At 38.7% G+C, this 19690-nt stretch overlaps 1 protein-coding gene across 11 annotated transcripts in view; it reads right to left on the bottom strand.

Annotated features, from left to right (window-relative positions):
• Positions 1-19690, bottom strand: part of ST7 (suppression of tumorigenicity 7) — a 235273-nt gene that overhangs the window by 62127 nt on the left and 153456 nt on the right. For 6 of the 11 annotated variants that reach the window (XR_011231791.1, XM_069462489.1, XM_069462490.1 and 3 more), the window contains exons 7-9: positions 18558-18626; positions 16520-16674; positions 14225-14322 (exon numbers count right to left, since the gene is read on the bottom strand). Coding sequence is in view for 10 of the 11 variants with exons in the window: in XM_069462489.1 (XP_069318590.1) it covers positions 14225-14322; positions 16520-16674; positions 18558-18626 (322 nt within the window). In the remaining variant the exon portion in view is untranslated. The remainder of the gene's footprint in view (positions 1-14224; positions 14323-16519; positions 16675-18557; positions 18627-19690) is intronic. The other 5 variants (XM_069462492.1, XM_069462497.1, XM_069462491.1 and 2 more) reach the window with 1 other exon arrangement.

Genomic DNA, 19690 nt, shown 5'->3' with positions numbered 1-19690 from the left:
CCTCCTGCCTCGGCCTCCCAAAGTGCTAGGATTGCATGCATGAGCCACTGTGCCCAGCCAGGAACTTTAAGAATTATTATTGCATCCCGAAGAATGCCTCAGAGTTAAAACAACTATAAGGTAAGCTCCTATCTAATATCTATCTATCTATCTATCTATATGAAAGGGCTCATCATGGTAGAAGTCAAGAGCACCGCCACCTTTGCAAGCAGACAGATCTGGGTTGACATCTAGGGACAGTGAAGTTTCTTAGCACCAAGTGAGCTTATTTTTCTCATCAGCAAGATGGGGATAACACCCAGCTTGCAGTGCCTATACATCTCCTACCCAGACACAATACGGGGAACGTTAGTATACCTAATGTTGACACAGGTATACTGCATTTTCGAAGTGCTATTTGTTTTGCTGTGTGTGACTAGTTTTCTTTTTGTTTTTAGTTGCACAATATAGCGTAACTCAATTTATTTATTTAAAAATAACGTACCAAAAAATGGCTTGGTGACATAATTAGCCTTTCTGTTAAGAAAAGACCACAGTTCCCATATCAAGCTTGAACGAAAGCATATGATAAATACAAAGGTCTGTTTTCTATAAGCTAAGTCATTCTAAATAAATCTTTAAACTCACTCACTATCTAGCATAGTTCTGTTTATTTATTGCCCACTATCTTCTCCACACTGGTAATTGCTTTCTCCTGGCAGCAAGAAATTTATATGCCCTGTTTTGCCCAAATATTACAGTTCACATAGAATGAAAACACTAACTCTCCTAGGATTCCTCTAATACCTACGGGGAAGAACATGGGATGGGCCAAGGATAGAATTTCGGTTTCAATTTTACATCATCTGGCTATTGTCAGTTCAAGTTTATTTCAATGGAAGAATTTGAGGCACTTCTGAGGTTAACATTTATGAGCTCAAATGGGGAAAAAAAGGAGGGTTAATTCACTGGATTTGAAATACTCTATGGACATAATTTAGAACTACAGTCTGTATGCTTTTTCTCAGCTGACTTACAGGATGAAAACAACAGTTTAAACCTTTCAAGTTTGATTTGTATCTATTTAAACATTTTATTAGTTTAGCTATCCATGTATTGTTCCTTGAGTGAGAAAAGCAATGGGAAAATTCTTACATATTTTAAGGCAGAGGTAACTAAAAGAATTCCTCAGCCAGATTCCTACTGAGGTCAATGCAAGCTTGGCCTAATTAAAGTTTATAGAATTTGGCCTGTATTATATTCAAACAGCAGATACTATTTTGTTATAGTTGCAAGTTCAACAGTATTTAATCACAGTTTCAAATAAAGGCATAAATAGAAAATAGAAAAGACACTTTATACTGCATAGTTATTATTTTGTCAGTAATTTTTACTGACACTAAAGGCCATGAAAAGGAAGAATGAATTGTTTACCAGAGTCCTCAGAGGCCCATGAGAGTTTCATTTACACAGATCACTGTAAAATGCAGTCCTGAGAGACTTAAACATACGATAATAAGAAAATGTCATTTTCAGAACTAATCCGAAGGTAAATATTAAGCTCTATCTATTGAAAAGTAATACAGTCAATACATGATCTACATGGCTAGTCAGGTAAATCACCAGTTAATTAGTTCTTCATAGAACTGAGCACATTACGTAAATGCATCTATCATTGAGAACAAAAGAGAGAAGTAACAATTGCAGGAACAATGATGATCTTCCAATGACAGTCTTGGATCTCCCAAAGACTGAAAGGGCTAGAAGGCTATCTAAATAATTATCTACCCCTCCTGTCAAAAATTGTGCTCAGTTCATTCTGTAGAAGAAATTTTTCCTTAAAAATTTCAGTGAATGGGACAAGCTTTGTGTTTATACATCTCGTAACAAAAATATTTTCAGTATAAAACTTCCTCTTCTATTAGTTTCTCAGTTAAAGATAAAACAAGCACAACCCTGGTCAGAACTTAGCAATCTTCAAAGATTCTCTTCTTCAACCTCTACCTACCACAGTGACAATTCTCTACCTAACTTTAAGACATCTCAGAACTTTCCTTTCCAAAATCAAAGGTCTGAAAAGACCACTGTTTTATTAATAACTATGTTATTAGAGAGGAAATTTCTCCACTCTATACTCTTTGGTAAAGTGCAGTTTCAGGAACCCCCAGGGTGAGGCTGTTGGAGAAAAGAGCAGGAAAGAAGCTGGCCTCATGCTGTCTTGGGGAAAAGTACAAAACATTTGAGTAAAACATTTCTTTCTCATCTTTAACAGTTTAAAATAGGGCTGTGCCCTAGCCCTGAGATCACGAACAAACCTTAGCAATCTGGTGCATATTTCAAATGGCTTGGAAGTAGGCCCGTGGAGAAGAGGACAATAAGCATCCTTCCCTGTGTGATGACATGGCGCTGCTCTCCTGTTCTAGGAGTGGCTTCAATAAGCAGCTAAACACACTGGCCAACAATTACTGTCAAAAAGGACTTCTTATGCCAAAACCACAATCACTGTGTTTGGCAGACACCCTTCCACACACACATGAGTTATAGTAAATAATTCTATTCAGGAGATTAACTCATTTGGCTATCTGGGGCAGAGTTAACAAATATTCGCTCTGGCAGGCATCTTAAGATAGGGTCATGCTGAAAGTTAACTATAATGGAAGATTCTTTTACAGCAACAAGCAGAAAATTGGTACACCAGCCTCTGACATCATCCACACACTGATCTTCACTTTGCCTTCCAATGCTCTCTTTGCTCCCCAAGTCTTTCCACTGAACCCTCCTGGAACCTGAGTCCCTGAAATACACATTCCCCAATACATCCATATGCTATTTACGAACACTAGCCTGAGTTCACTGCTACTTTTGCAGCTATTGAATTTACCCTATGAAACTTGTGTCTACCAAGCAGGATGTAGGGCTGGCTTCTCTTAGTTCCTCAAAGTACAACATCAGACCATTACTGCTCAGCCCTTGGGCAGCAGTTCTTGCTTCTCGGAAGCTCATGGCATCATGCTCCAGCACCCGTGACCACCCTTTGATCATGTTTTCTAGTAAGTAACAGACCCTCAAACACTGAAGATTTTGGTACTTGGCTCCATACTCTTACTCTTAACCTCAAATCCTACCCTCCGTGTAGATGATTTAAGTCCAGGTGAGCATCCCATCTAATAACCTAGACTCTCAGTTGTTTTACCTTCTCAAAGCAAAAGACAGTCTCTCTACTGTAAGTAAGCAGCCCAAGGTCATGGCCAAACTCCAGACCTTGATATCATCTAGACACGTTCCATCTAAAATTTAACTATGGAACATTCTGATCAGACTGTACTGCCCTCCAGTTATCTTACATTACTCCCACTGAACCTCCTCTTTAATTTCACTGAGACTACCAGTGCCTTGTCCTCTCTACTTTTTTGTCCTTATCTTTCTCAGGCCACCCCCATTGCTCTTAAACTCTTTCTTCGTTGAGTTTCTGTGATAGTCCACCCTCCCAATTTTACTCCTACCTTTCCAGTTGCCCCCTCTGAGAATCCATTAGATGCTTCTTCTCTACCCAGTCTGGAGACCACTGGGACTCACTTGTTAATCTTCTATCTCTCTATATACACGGTCTTGTTCAATACCATGGCTTTAAATCCTACATATATGTTGATAACTCCCAAACTCCTCACCCCTGAGTTCCAGACCCATATCCAATTATCTTCCTGAATCTAGAGGTATGATAGGAATCTCAAACTTAACTTGACCCAAGCAGAATTCCTCCTGTATCACTTAAAATCTGTTCCTCTCCTAGTCATCTTCCCTTCAATAAATGGTATGACCACCACCAAGCTGATCAGGCTAAAAGCCTGTGTACCCCTAGGTTTTCTTTGATTATACTATTTCTTTTCTTCCATGTCCAATCTATTCACAATTCATTTTTCAAATAGTTATTGGGCAGCTACTGTGTACCAGGCACTATTCTACTGGGACATAGTAATAAACATAAAAAATTCTTACCCTATAAATATATATAGACTTTCAGATGGTGACAAATTTTGAGGAGAATAAAAATAGCAGAGAAAGAGGTTAGGGAATGGTGGTACAGCACAGCAGATGTGATTTTAAATAGAGAAATCAGGGAAGGTGGGATTGCAAAGGTGACATCTAAGCAGAAACTTGAAGTGAGTGAGCAAGTCGTGAGGGTGTCTGGAAAAGGAGCATTCCCGGGAAAGGTTCATGCAAGTGTAAAAGTTCCAAGGTGGGAATGAATCTGGTGTATTCAACAGATAGCAAGAAGGCCAGTGTGGCTGGATCACAGTGAACACGGAGCAGCAATGGGGGCTTGATTGTGGAGAGGCCACTTTGAGCTCCGAGTGAGATGAGAGGCCACTGTTAGGTGTTGAGCCATAGAATAACATCATCTAACGTATGTCTTAAATGGCTCCATTCTGGCTGCTACGTGGAGAGCAGATACACAGGGACAAGAGTGGAAGCAGAAAGGCCAGTTAGAAGGCTACTAGGAGAATCCAAGTGAGAGATGATGGTTTAGACCAGCGGTCCCCAACTTTTTTGGTACCAGGGACTGATTTCATGGAAGACAATGTTTCCATGGACTGGGGGTAGAAGGGTGTGGTGTGGTGGTCAGGGGGTGTGGTGCAGAGCTTAGGCAGTGAAGTGTGGCCCATTTCCTAACAGGCCATGGACTGGGCGTTGAGGACCGCAGGTTTAGACAAAGGGAGGGCTATGACTATAATAAGTGGTAAGATACTAAACATATTTTAAAAGTGGAGCCAATGGGATTTGCCCGGTCAAATCCTGCTGATTCTATGTCCAAATATATCTCAAATCCATCCACTTCTTCACTGCCACCTCCACATGCAAACCCTCCTTAGCTCTTGCTTGGACTACTATTATGATCTTTTTATTGGACTCTCCGATTCCATTTTGGCTCTCCATTCTCGACAGTGTACTCAGTAATCTAATAAAACATTAGTAAGATTTCATCCCTCCTCTGTTGTATATACTTTAAAGGCTTCTTCCCATTGTACTTACGATGAAATCCAAACTTCTTACAAAACTCCTGCAAAGCCCTGATTGACGTGGCTGCTGCCTGCCTGTTCAAATTCACCTCATTCTAACCCTCCCTTCATTCCATGGACTGGGGGTAGAAGGGTGTGGTGTGGTGGTCAGGGGGCCTCCCTTGGCCTCCCTTTCATTCTTGCTAAACTCTGTCCCGCCTCAGGATCTCTGCATTAGTGCCAACTTAAATTGGTAAAAAGGCAACAAACACAGAGGATGGAGAGGGAGAAGGATGAGAATAAACACAATAGTACAAATATGGAAAGAATGAATACAATAAAAAAGTTGAGCAAATAAAACCAAATCCTAATTCTTTTAAAAAGATTACTAAAGTAGACAACTTATGCCAAGACGAATCAGAGAAATAAAAGCAAAAAGAGGCAATAAAATACAAAATGAAAAGAAAAACTACAGTTATTGTATTTTTAAATTATGAAATAACATCATGAAAAACTCTATGTAATAAATTTATTATATATATATATAAATGTGTATGTTAAATATATAAAGTACTTAAAGCAGAGCCTAGTACTGAGGTACGTGGGCACAGTCACGTATTGCTGGTGAGAATTTAGACAATCATAGGCAGTCATTCTGGAGAGTGAAATGGCAGGACACACTGAAATCAAGCGTGTACATGGCAATTCTAACATCTAACAAGCCCACTTCTGGGTATACACCTGGTGAAAGCTTCTCACATGTCAATAAGGATGTTCGCTACAACACTGTTGGGATAATGGGAAGTTGGAAGCAGCCTGGGGGTCCTTCACTAGAGGGAAGGTTAAGTAAAAGCGAGTAAGAGCGTAACACGGAATATGATGCAGCAGTTAGAAACTACAAACTACACATGAGAGGTACACAGAGCAAAAATTGATCTGAAAAATAGTGTTGGGTGAAAGAGGTAAGAAACAGAGAAGATCTGCAGACATATAAATTAAACACACACATGCCACTACATTATATATTCTGTAAGACTGTTATAGTCATGGCTTCTCTGAAATCCGGTAGGTTTTATCTGCCTGGCATTATATAATAAGAATAAGTGATACTGTAATGGGAGTTCCCCACCAACTATATTTTAGGAGGGATTTCATCAAATCTAGATGCCCCATTATTTTTCTTCCATGTAATGATTTCCTCACTTCAACAAAGCAAAAATTTGTTATTGTCCACAAAATGATCAAGAAGTCATTATTTAAGATAAACATGAATAGATGCTCTCTCAAATATGACATATTCAAAACTGAAATCCTAACCTCTCAAAACATTGATTCACACCCAGGATTCCACATCTTGGTTAATAAAAGCTACTTCCCTCGTAAGGCAAAAGCCTTAGAATCATCCTTGACTTCTCTTTTTTTTCTCACACTATATGTCTGATTAACAATTTCCGTTGGTCCTGCCTTCAAAATAAATCTAGAATCTGATCACTCCGCACCACCTCCTCTACCACTGTGGCCTGAGCCACCATTAACTCTCACCAAGATTAATGTAAGAGCCTCTGACTGACCTCTCTGCTTCTTCCTCGCTGCACAGCAGCCTATAAAACTCAAGACTGGTCATGTCGCTCTTCTGCTCAAAGCCTTGCGAGGCTCCCCATTTCACCCAGGGAAAAAGTGAAGTCGGTACTACGATCCATTGAACTCTGCATGACCTCTGCTCCCTCCCTTCTCTCCCCTGGGCTTACTGTTCCATCCACCTGGGACCCTTTTGCTGTTTCTTGAACACTCCAGGCATACTCCTGCCTCCAGGCCTTTGAAAATATATCACATGACTGACTTCTGCACCCCGTCCAGTCTTTGGTAAAAGGTCATCCACACCACACAGACCTGATCATCGATTTAAAACTGTGACTTCCTGGCCTCCCCATTCTCCACCCATTGGATTTCCTCATCCTCCTTATCCCGCTCTACTTTATCTTTTTTCCACAGCATTTATCACTTTCTAATATACTATCAAAATAGATATTTATTATGTTTATTATTTTTTGTCTCTCCTCCCTTCTACAATGTTGTTAAGGCCGGCGGGGATGGGGGGTGTCTTTATTTTGTTCTCTGATTATACCACTCACTTAGAAAAGGGACCGACATGGATCGGAGGTTCAATATATTTTTGTTGAATCAATAAATGGATCAATGGTGGATGGTTTAGGGCAATATGGATATAGCAAGACCAAAATCAGGGATCAAGGGTAAAAAGGGAGAAAGAAAATGTAGAATCAGAAAAACAGTGGGCCTGACTGAAGCCACTGAATGGAACTAGGGTTGAGCCCTGGGAAGCTGAAACACAGAGTAGCAGGACTCCAAGAGAAGAACTGGTTGTAGATATAATTGAGAAACAGAAGCCAAAGATTAACGCCTGGGAAAGCAGGCCCAAACCAGGAGTTTGGAGGAGGGAAGCTAAATCACTCACTCAGATGGCAGGCATCTAGCTAGAACTGATCACGGGCCAGCCAAACAAACCGAAGGCTCTACTTAGCAGCATATACTACTCAACACATTGAAAAATGAGCATCCAGCATATGAAAAATCCTGACAGAATATGACCCATAATAATACTCACTGTGTAAATTTTTGACAACAAAATCTCAAAACCCTCTAGTTCTCATCTGGGAGTCCTGGAGATGATGAAAATGCAGGAAGGATACAAGCCCCTTAAGGATGGGGCAACTGCAGCTCCCTCTGATTATTTTTTATAAGGAGCCACAAGTAAGAACACAAACGGAGAGTTAGCAGTTACAATCTTTACAGGCTGGGCTAAGAATGGATTTAACATGGTCAAAGGCAAAAGAAACATGCTTTTGGCTGACTTGATACATAGTAAAGTTTTATTAATAGAAAGAATGAAAGTTTATACAGAGTATCTATATTTTGCTTTTATATATGGCCTAGTATTGTGGGTTGAATTTTGTCTCCCAAATACATTAAAATTCTAACCCTCAATATTTGTGAATGTGACCTCATTGGAAACAGGGTGTTTGCAGAAATAATCAAGTTAAAGTGCATATTAAATGCAATTATGACTGGTATCCTTATGAGAAGAGGGAAATTGGGACACAGAGAGAAAGCTACACAGGGAGAATGCCATGTGAAGACACAGGCAGACATCAAAGTGATGCATCTACAAGTCAAGCAATGCCAAGGATTGCCAGCGACCACCAGAAGCTAGAAGAGGCAAGGAAGGACTCTGCAAAGGGGTGTGGCACTGCCACACCTTGATCTTGGACTTCTAGCTTCCAGAACTGTGAGAGATTAAATTTCTGTTGTTTAAACCACCCAGTTTGGGGTACTTTGTTACAGTTCTAGGAATCTAACATGCCTGGTAATAAACTAATCACAGGTCTGGTTTTAAGCCAAAATTTTAGGCGGGTGTTTTTCTTCACCACATCCACATTTCCCTGTGTCTACCCCATTTTTCATCTTTTTTGCATCCATTATTTCACTTTTCTGAAAGTGGTCTCAATCTTTACTTTTAAATTTTATTTTTATCATCACAAGAAAATAAGAATAACATGTTTAATGTAATAATTCAACATTACATAAATACAAAAAATAGAAAGACAGCTATCATCTCTCTTTTGACTAGCAACTTTCTCTATATTTCAAGGTTTTTTCTTATGCTTATACAAGTGGCTCTCAAGATACGGTTAGGGAACCCCTGAGGGTTCTTGACATCTTTTCAGGGGGTTGTCAGATCAAAACTATTTTCATAATTTTTTGTGTGTGTGTTTTTCACTCGGTCTCACGAGTATACACAATCTCACTCCCAGAGGCTACATGTTGGGTGATACAACAGACTAAACGCAGAAGCAGGTATGAGCCTCCAACTGTGTCCTATTCAGCTGGACACTAAAGGGATTTGCAAAAGCATAAAATCAATGCCACTCTTCTTATTTTTTGTTTGAATGAGGTATTCTTCATAAACATGTTATTTGTGTTAACATGTATTTGTAATAGTTACTTTAAAATGAATAAATATTTTTAAAATTTCTCAGTTTTAATTTTCTGAAATGGTATCAATAGATAAACCCACACAAACGTTTTGGGGTCCTTAATAATTTTCAAGTGGTTCTAAGACCAAAAAGTTTGAGAACCACTGGTCTATACTAGCATCTATTTTTTAACTGAAAAAAATGGATTAAATTATACCTACTGTTTATACCTTTCCTTTTCACTCAACAATATATCTTGGACAATAATGGTAAGAATAGCAACACTGGGTACTTACTACTCATGAAGTCCTATGCCAAGTGATTTGCTTGGATTATTCCATTTAATTCCTATACCTACCCTAAGAGGTAGATGCTAAACTAGCACCCTGCACTTCTGATCCATGTGATTGGAAGACCACACTCTGAGAAATACTCACTGGCTATGTAACTTTGAACAAGCACCCATGTCAAGGGTTGTTAGGAAAATTAGATGAGTTTATATTTGAAAAGCACTTAGAACAATGCATAGAACACAGTAAATACAGACAAACAATGTTTGTCATTGAGATAATATTTAAAACTCTGAGAATGTAGTCACCAAGCACTGGCCAGGGGACACTTCAAATTTTGCAAGTTAGGAAGATGAGGAGAATCCAGCAAGAAGACTGCAAGATTTTAGGAGAAGAGAGCATGGTTTCCTCAAATCAAGTAAATAAAATGTTTCAGGAATGACATGGTTATCTGTGTCAAATGAGCGGCCAGGATATGGAAAGAGGTAGTGTTGCAGAGAGAAACTGAAACAAGAATGAGGGACAATGGCTCCGAGATCTGCAGGAAACTATAAAAAAGGAGGGGACACAGGTGATAAAGCCAAAGTGTTTATGGTCAACTTTCAAAGGAACTGTATATTTTAGGGAAACAAGGTAAACAACAATTTGGAAGTTTACCAGAGGAGCAAGGGAGGCTACTACCCCATCAGGACCCCACCAAAACCTCCAAGTTCATTTACTCTTCCTGCCCTGGGATGTCTCTTCAGAGAATCCCATTTGGGCACAACAGCCTCCCCAACTATGCTGGCCAAGTCTAGGGGTGCTGCAGAGACTTGTACCCACACTATGGGAAGGCTAGGACACTAGCAAGCAGAGTGGACAAAAATCAGATGTCTGCCCTGAAACTGCTCTACTCATCTCAGGATTCTCTAAACCAGTAATTCTTAATGGGAACGATTCTCTCAGCCTTGGCCCGGGGACACTTGGCAATGTCTAGAGACATCTTTCTTTGTCACAATTGGGGAGTGACGGGGGCTGGGTTGCAACTGGCATCTAGTAGATAGAGGCCCAGGATGCTGTTCAATATCCTACAATGCACAGGACAGCTCCCCACAGCAAAGAATTATCTGACCCAAAATGTCAATAGTGCTGAGATTGAGAAACCCTGCTCTAGACCAAATGACCTGGGCAGCAGGAGTTTTGGGGGGTCTTTCATAAGGGCAGACTGTCCCATCTGTTCCAGTTTATCCATACCACTTCTGATGGGGTATGGCTAAGGCGCCAGACCATAGTCATCAGCCTTATGGATTCCATTCCAAATCTACTCACATAGGGCCAAGGGAAGACAGAGTAAAAATGTGAGGCTAGCTAAATGGTAGCTGTTAAAGGGAAAAAAGAAATTGTGTCATACATTAAATGTCAAAGAGGCAAAAATCACCAAAAATGAGAACATGCATAAAGACTTTTCCTTAAATTTAATAAAGCAGAAAAGGCAACTCTTCATTTTGGATAATAAGTAATACCTTACAGTGAAGCTCAAAAGCCAGCATACTTTCCTAGCTCTGCCCACTGCCAAAATATTCCTTCAGCAGTAAGGTGCTGCTTCCATATTCTTGATTGCAAAAGGAAGCTAATTAAATGGAGGGTTTTTGTTTGTTTTGTTTTGTTTTTTTGAAAAAACATCCTGGGAATTCAAAATAATTAATGTGTTGCTTTAAAAAATGAGACATTATGAATCTTGATGTTAAGGAGTCAATGTGTGTTTACCTTATTAATATTTCATTGACAGTATAGCTGTGGAACTATAGGAAATTATCTACTACTGGCCTTCGCAGAATTCCTTTTATTCTCTTTCAGGATATCACATAATAGTTTTCCCTTCCTTAAGGCATTTCCAGAGGAATTTTAAAAAATGACTCTGCTTTCTACATGGAAGGCATTCTAACTTTGGCATCTGTTCTCGGAAATTTAAACCCAGGCATATGGAGAGAGGATGACGCTGTCTTAATGAGAAATTAGGTCCTCCTGCCTAAATGCTTTATCAGCAGGCTGCCTGGAATCCACTGAGCTGTTTTATCAGAGGAAGTTTTCAAGCAAGATGGCTTGGCTTATGTGCACGTTGTTAAAGGAGTGAACCCTCCTTTAAACAGCGAAGTCCGGGCTTATGCATGACCCATGACCTGAGAGGAGTTAAACAAGTTAGGCCTGACCAACAACTGTCTCCTGCAAGGCTGGGACCAGCTGCCGGCTTTAACAGAGAGAAGGGTCTTCAACCTCCCCTCCCCTGTTTGTGGTGCAAGGGTTCATAAAAGTAGTCCTTAAAGGTAAAGAGCACTTTGAGTATTTCTCTTTGAAACTGATCTCCACCAGTTCTGACAGTGCTCCTCACAGGACTGTTACAACAGCAGTGCCCACGTCTACTGGATGCTCCAGAGAAAAGGCAACACGTATTAGTATCCTAAGAATGTGACAGATATTTTAGAAATGTAACATAAAACACACATACAGATACAAACATGCATAAATATGTATGTATGCATACACATATGTAGAGAGAGAAAGAGAGAGATTACTTGAGTGATTCATTCAAGAAAAAAAAATTAGAAATATCCCCAAATGTTCATCAGGAGGCTGGGTGCAGTGGCTCATGCCTGTAACCCTAGCACTCTGGGAGGCCAAGGTGGGAGGATTGCTTGAGCTCAGGAGTTCGAGATCAGCACGAGCAAGAGTGAGACCCTGTCTCTACTAAAAATAGAAAAATTAGCTGGGCCACTAAAAACAAACAAACAAACAAAAAAATTAGCCAGGCATGGTGGCACATGCCTGTATTCCCAATAACTTGGGAGGCTGAGGCAAGAGGATCACTTAAGCCCATGAGTTCAAGGTTGCAGTGAGCTGTGATGGTGCCACTGCACTCTATTCAGGGTAACAGAGCGAGACTCTGTCTCAAACAAACAAAATGTCCATCGGGGGACTGGTCAAGTGAATTATGGCATACTAGGGAAAAAATTAGAAGCACGCCTACTATATGCCAGATATTTTCACATTACCTCATTTAATTCTCCCCATCGATAATTATCCTCTTTGGTAAAAATCATTATCCCCAATTTACAGAAGACTAAATAAAAAGCCCATAAAAAGTAAGTTTCCTTGGGTCATAAAGCTAGTAAATGGCAAAGCTGACATTTACATTCAAGTTTTTTGACTCCCTGTCCAGTTTCTTTCACTGCATCCCAAACTCTCCCCCCAGATCTCTATTTGGACTAGGTCAATAAATGTAATTGTAAATGTAAAATAATGTTAAACGAAAAGCAAATCATAGTATAGAGGTATTGATTTTAATCATGTGAAATTTTATGTGTATTACTGAAAATGATAACCAGGATGAGAGTGACAGAAAAGACAAATTAAAATCATCAGAATTTGTTCTTCCTATTCAGTTGCTTTAAGCACATAATAAGTAAAATCACCAAAATCTGCTCCTAAATGCATGCCTCTTCCAAGCTAATTAAGGTTAAGAAGTGGCAATAGATATAAAACAACTGTTAACGGTTGAATGTGGCTTGGCCAGGTTAAGATAAAGAAATATCTCACCCTTCCTAAAATTCCCTGCTCCTTCAGAGCCAAAGTGACTGGCAGAGTTTCTTTGCTATATCACGGGATGGAATTTCTGTAAGTTAAAAAGCTCTGAGAGCGAGTTCACGACTCTGCAGAAATCGCCTTTTCTTAAAATTAGTATTTATGCTATATATCAGTCTTTAAATTCTTCCTTCAACAAAATTTAATCCTGGGAGATCCCCTTTGCAGTGGCTTCGCCTAAAAAGCATCTATTACCTTCAAACAAATAGAATTATTTTATTATCACCCCTTCTTGTTCTTCTCAGATTTGGGGGCTACACTTCAGCTTAATGGAGCAGCCAGAACCCAAGCACGGGTCTTACTTGGGCTTTCTCACATTTACTGTAACTTGCAGAAATAACCAGGGGTGGGCCTTGAGAACAGGCTCCCTCCTCCAAAGAGTAACTGGGAATTCACAGGAACAACTGCCCTTCCAGAGACAAACGGAGAAAAAGCTCACTAGGTTTGCATAGTCTTGTGTTCAAATCCATGAGCTGAGAATTGGACAAGATGCCATTTTCACCTTGCCTCTTGGTTCTTTCATTTTTATAATAGGCAGTTATATATGTCTTCTAATTTAGGAATAAAGCAGAAGAACAAAATGTTGACAAAGGTTTTCTGAGATTGTTTTCAAAAAGAAAATGGCTTATAAACACAATTCACACTAGCATCAATTTCTTTATAAAAAGTATTTCTTACTAACAACAACAACAAATGGAAATAAAAGTTCCTCAACTGGTCTCCCTTACAACCTCTGTTTTGTTTTAAAGCTATGTAATAATAACTTCCCTTTGTTCTCTTTTGTTTTAAAACTCTCACCTATTTCTTCTCTCCTTAATTCTTATGTTGACTACTACGAATAAAGTATCCAAGTTCAAAAGTCTAGGAAAATGCTTGAAATGACTACAATAGGATTAACTCATAATATTACTAAATTTGAGGGCAGCAATTTGACCCATAACGTATTCAAATCTTCCTAGCAACTATACATAGAAAAAGTCAGTTAGCTCAATTGGCTTCCAGCTACAGACCCAAAGGTTTAATAACAAGGACATCTATTGAGATTTTTTTAAATATGTCAGTCACTCTGTTAAAAGCTTTGCATGTAATATTTAATCCTCACAACAATCCTAAGAAGTAATTGTGAATATTGTTATTGTTATCCCCATCTTAGAGATGAGGAAAGCAACTTGCCCAAGATCATTCATCTAGTAACTTGGGAGCTAGAGCTGCACCCAGATGGGCTGGCTCCAGAGTCCATGGGGTCACTACGCCACCACTGGTACTATTTGCTCTGGCTGTTCAGTGGGCTCCTACATCTCTAAGCCAGGTGCATTGCCACTGATTCCAAATACAAGTTCAAACTCACATCTCTCATCATTTTCACTGCTTCCCTGGTCCTTCCGAGTCTTCTGGCACACATTGCTAGCCTTCTTTTGATGTAGACCAAAACATTGGTGTCTCGTCCTGAAGAGGGAGATATAAAACACCGAAATTAAAAAAAAAATAAATAACAGCTTTCAGTTGAGAAACAAGAAAAAACACAGAGGCCAATTTACCTTCCTCGTAAAGGAAACTTCAAAGGCAGTTCCTTTGGTTTTTCCTTATTGCCAGAAGCACTGACAACTCTTTTAATAGAATGAATACAGAGTAAAGTAAAAGTACTTAGACTTCCAAAGGTCAAATCACATGACTAATTACCTAATCCGTGCTTTCGAGTTAGGATGTGAAATACTTGATAATAAATAAAATCATCTGCCACAGAGTGCTGGGAAAATGAACATACCCACATTGTATTCAGTTTACAAGCAAGAATTCCACATTCTTCAAATCTGCATGGTTTTGGTAAGATGCAAAGAGGTGAATCTCAGGTTGCATCCTGATGAACTATTTTTTTCATTCTTGACATTAAGTCTGGAGAAGCCTCATCTTGAACTTCTGCTTTATATTATTCTTTCCCTAACACCAGTGACATCATAATCATCTCCAGGTCCCCAAAGCAGTTGATTTTAGATGGCAATATAACACATTCCAGATATGACAATAGAGTATGCAACAAGATAAAAAACTACCCTAGTGTTAGAGAACGCATTGACAAGCTAAATAGTTATAACAATAGTCACTAAAATGGATCCTAAAAAGTACATTAACAACTTCTTATCTTAATCTTTTATTTAATTGTATGTCTTTTTGGATATGTTTCCAGACCAGTGAGAACATGCATGTGCTTAATCCTCAATAAAATTACCATGTTTGAGAAAAATATGACACACCTGTTATAGATTAAGTACATGTATAATATGCAGCTATTAAAAGATGTTAAGACCAAAGTCCTAACATTTCAAGTTTTAAACAATGAGAACAAGATGTGTGCTGAAAATTTGCCAAGTGCCTATAAATTATTTTAAAGATGTGATTATATTTTTTGGATAGATTTAGGCAACAGGTTGAAAGGATTTAATTTAGAGAAGAAAAGAAAGAAAATTTCTTAAGTTGTATTATAGATTATGTAATTTTATGTATTAATTTCTATTTAGTTCACAAAATAGACATTTACTACATGTCTTCAAAATGCACTGTGCTATTTTTAATTAAAAAGTAAGATATGGATGGTGATTAGAAACTTTATTAACATATATACTCACTGTATAATAAAAATAAAAATCTGTGTATTGATGGATTGTGGGGACATACTCATGTATCCAGAGGCTGTAATGCAAAGATCTTGCTGACACCTTGGTCATGGAGACTAAAACAGTCAGGTTCTACACCAAATCCAAGTTTAATATTAAAATTTAATTTAATTTTATAATCTCAAATATGAGATTATACTCTCTAAGTTGCAAGAGGAAGAAATGAGGTGAGAGAAATTGCTCCTTAAGGAAACAACCCAAATTTTGGTCACACAATGAAAACACTCTCCTCCCACAATGAAAACATTGCTAAATTTCTGTTTAAACAAATCGATCAGTCAAGGGGCTCAGGGAATTCTAGAAATAATTTTGTTGCCTTATTTCTACACTGTTCCCGCAAAATGTCACTGACTCTCAGTTTAGTGTACTGAAGTGACAGGTCTCAGATTTTAAAGAGTTATCTTAAATAAGAAAGGCATTATTTTTTAATATAAAAAAGATAAATGATTAGGAAACTCATGGCTCTTTCTCTCTAGAAGCTAATACCAATGTTTCTTAAATAAGAGCTAAATGCTGATACAATCACCAATAACTGTTATACTCTCGATAGTCCTATTTCAACCCATGTTGTAGAAGACCTACAAGATAAAACATTTGATAACACTATCACTAATTTAAGTACTGTTTCCCACTCGGGACTTAAAAGTTATACGACAGAGAAGTAACTGACGAACAGAATTCTTACTGATGTAAGAATTCTGGGGAGAAAACAAGGTTACCATTAAAGGTACTGCCATTTATTTTGGGGGTTAGGAATCTATGAGCAGGAAAGAGAATGTAAACATAAACACTAATGCAGCAATAAATGTACTAACTGCTCTTATAGGAAAGAAAAAAATTAATAAAAACCAAGAAAACCAAAAGCCAATATTTTTCTCATCTAGGAAAATCACATTTTGACTGAAAATCTGCTCTGATGAATCATTTTACAATTCTGATCCCCCAATGCGTCAACCTGGAGGAAACCTTACTATGTTGGGCTTCATACTGGGATCCATGATGCTGCAGCTGCTGTGAACGCCGGTAACAGCCGTCTCCAGCCTTCAGGGCCTGCTTAAATAGTTTTTCTGCTTCAGCAATGGTTGTTGCTTCCTCTTCAGCCAAGAGAATATAAGCAGTTGCACACCTGTCCATTCAGATAATAGCCACCATCAATTACAAATCCAAGACATGCTAATAGTCTGTAGGAGTTCATGCAGAAGGGCAAGGAGTTATGCCAAAACATGCAGAGTGGCCACTGGTTCATGCACCCCTGTTTGCAGTTGCTGACACAAAATAATGGTACAAAAGAAACATCTATATTTTAGCTTGAGAGGTAGGATGCGTAGTGTTAGGAGCATGAGGCTCACATATGGACTCCGCCCCTTATGAGTGTGTCACTTTGGGCAAGTTATTACTCTGCCTCCCTGGTGGAGAACAACATGGAATCTATTTGTTCACAGTGTTGTTGTGAAGGTTAAGTAAGGTGATGTATGTAAAGTGCTCAGTACAGTAGCCAACATGTGGTTAAGTGCTCAATAAATGTCAGCTAATCATGATGATGATAACAGCTGCTAGTAAATATCTCCCTCCGACACTCAAACTTAGAGATACCATATGTAATTTTACTTCTGTTTACTAAATACAGATTCTCTTCAATCCAAGGATTTTTTCTGAGTGAGAAATTCATTAAATAAAGTTACTCATTGAACAAAAACAGTGCTTCAACATCTCATGATAGTTAGCACTGATTTTTTGCTTTAAGAGCACACTAGAAGAACCTATAGGTAGTATTATTTCTGAAGAGCTCAAAATCTGGCTCAGCCACAGTAGCTAACAAGAGTTAAATTTCATGCCTTTAACAACAATAGCTACCATTTGCTCAGTATATATTAAGCACTGCACCAAGCACTTAACATATATCATCTCATATAATCCTTTCAACAACCCTCTAAGGTAGGAAGCCAGAAAGGATAAGCAGTTAACTAATGAAAAAAGGGAGCTCTTGGAAATTTAAACCTTCCAAATCATATGTGGAACAACCCACTGCCAAAGAAAGGAAATGTAAGGGAAATGGTGAGGCCAGAGCAGACCACACCCATCCTTTCCCTTTCCTTCTCCACTGCCTCTCTTGTGGCCATTTCCCTACTTAGCTCCATCAGACCACAAGAGAGAAAACAAACAGAAAGTTAAACCAAATGTTACTTTTACTGTTCATAAACTACAACAGCCAGCTAGGAAAAGGAGGCTGAACTTCACAGCTAATGTGAAGTTTGGGGTTACTAGTCAATCTTAGCTTTGAGGAAGGGTCTTGTAAGTTCTTTAGCCAATCCCTCTAATTTCAGCAGGAACTATCAATTGGGCTTTAAACTGAAATATTGTAGGTAGGGAGGAAAATGCCCAGAAAAAAAAGCTGTAAAACCAATTATTATGGAGGGCAGCATCTATGACTTGGAAAGAACAATAATGATGCTGAAACTGTCCAAGTGATTCACTGGAGCAAATAACTGGGATAGGCATCAGAGGAAATATTTAATGCTTCAGATGCCAACATATAAATATGGGTTAAGGGTAATGAAGTGAAAACTGAGATTACATACTGAGTGGTAGATACAGTATCAGAGGAATTAGCCATAAGATTATAGTTCATGGGCTGGGAACTCAAGAATGGTTGGGACCAGCTTGCTTGCTTTGCTTATTTGTATTTCAAACAGTATTCTTAGGAGGAGAGGCAGAGTAGCACTACTGGCCAAGAAACATACATCTATGTGGAAACTCATGAGTTTGGGGTAGAAACATGCTAAGAGCTTGTGAGTGAAGGAGAAAGGAGAGAGCAATAGAAGTGCTAATGGTTGGGGAGTACGGAACAGACTGCTCAGCTCGATGGAAGATATAGATGATGCATCCTTGTCACAACACAATACACATACAGAAGCAAGAAAGTGTGGTGATGGGCGTGTCAACCATCCAGATATCCGCTAGAAGTCTTGTTTGGTTAGAAGTAGGGCACCCGACAGGTTCTTGACTTACTTTGGTAACAATTTTATCTCCCAGATGGTAGAGGAAGCAATTAGGGGAACTTCAACTCTGGACCTAATTCTGACCAAGAAGAAAAAAATAGTTGGTGAAATGAAAATTGGTAGGAACATTCAGAGAGAGTTACTACGTCATTTTGGAGTTCAGGGTAATCAAAGAGGGGATGGTGGACTTCAAAAAATTCAAAGAAAAGAGGCATGATTCAATGGCATGAGGCTCAGAAGGAAAAATGGTTTAAGAAGGCTGAACAGCTTACAAGTGTCCAATCATAATGGCACTCACAAACGATCCTCTCAGGAAGAAAAGAGGGATGGCACTTAAGTAACCAATATGGCTTCACAGAGATTTCTCCCAGGTCAGATGTTTAAAGGACATGTAAAAAAAGATGGAAAGAGGGTGTGTAAATGAAGGACTGTAAGAGAGTGGAATGAAGTTCTAAGAATAATTTCAGGAGAGCTGAAACTCCAAATTAGCTGAAGCTTACAAATAAATAAATATATATATATATATATATAAATAAAGACAAAACGAAATGGTAAAGACAACTATTCTTTGTTTTTATATCATGTTTAAGGCCCTATCCCCACCCCCTTTCTCCAAAACCACTACAAAAGCAAATAAGCAAAATAGGACAAACAATGCAACACCAACATCATCAAAACAAGGAAGGTTCATCATTAATAGCAGTGGATAATAAAGAGAAAGCAAAACTCTCTCCCTTCTATCTTGTTCCTGCCTTTTCTATCAAGGAGAATGCTTGTCAGACTGAAAAGGGAGAAGAAATTAAACTTTAACATGGGTATAAGGATGTAAGATAGCAAATAATTGATCCATTCTAAATGAATTACTGTACTGGGATGGGCAAATCCCAAGAAGGCAAAAGACTTTGTAGGCAGGCCATGGAATTACTCTCTGTGGCTAGCTGAGAAAGCACAAAGAATGGAGAGGTACTAGAAGATGAGATGACAAATGCAGCATAAATTTTCAAAAGGGATAAGAATGCAGATTTTCCAAACTATAGAACAGTGATTTGGAAAGATACTCTAATGGATTAGTAAAGGGATGGTCTCCAAGCATTTTAAAAAGAATTGACCACTAGAAGCCAGCTTAAATTTACTGAGAATAAA

The sequence above is a fragment of the Eulemur rufifrons genome, chromosome 29 (assembly GCF_041146395.1).
Source record: "Eulemur rufifrons isolate Redbay chromosome 29, OSU_ERuf_1, whole genome shotgun sequence".
Lineage (NCBI taxonomy): Eukaryota > Metazoa > Chordata > Mammalia > Primates > Lemuridae > Eulemur > Eulemur rufifrons.
This window is presented reverse-complemented; position numbering and strand designations above follow the sequence as displayed.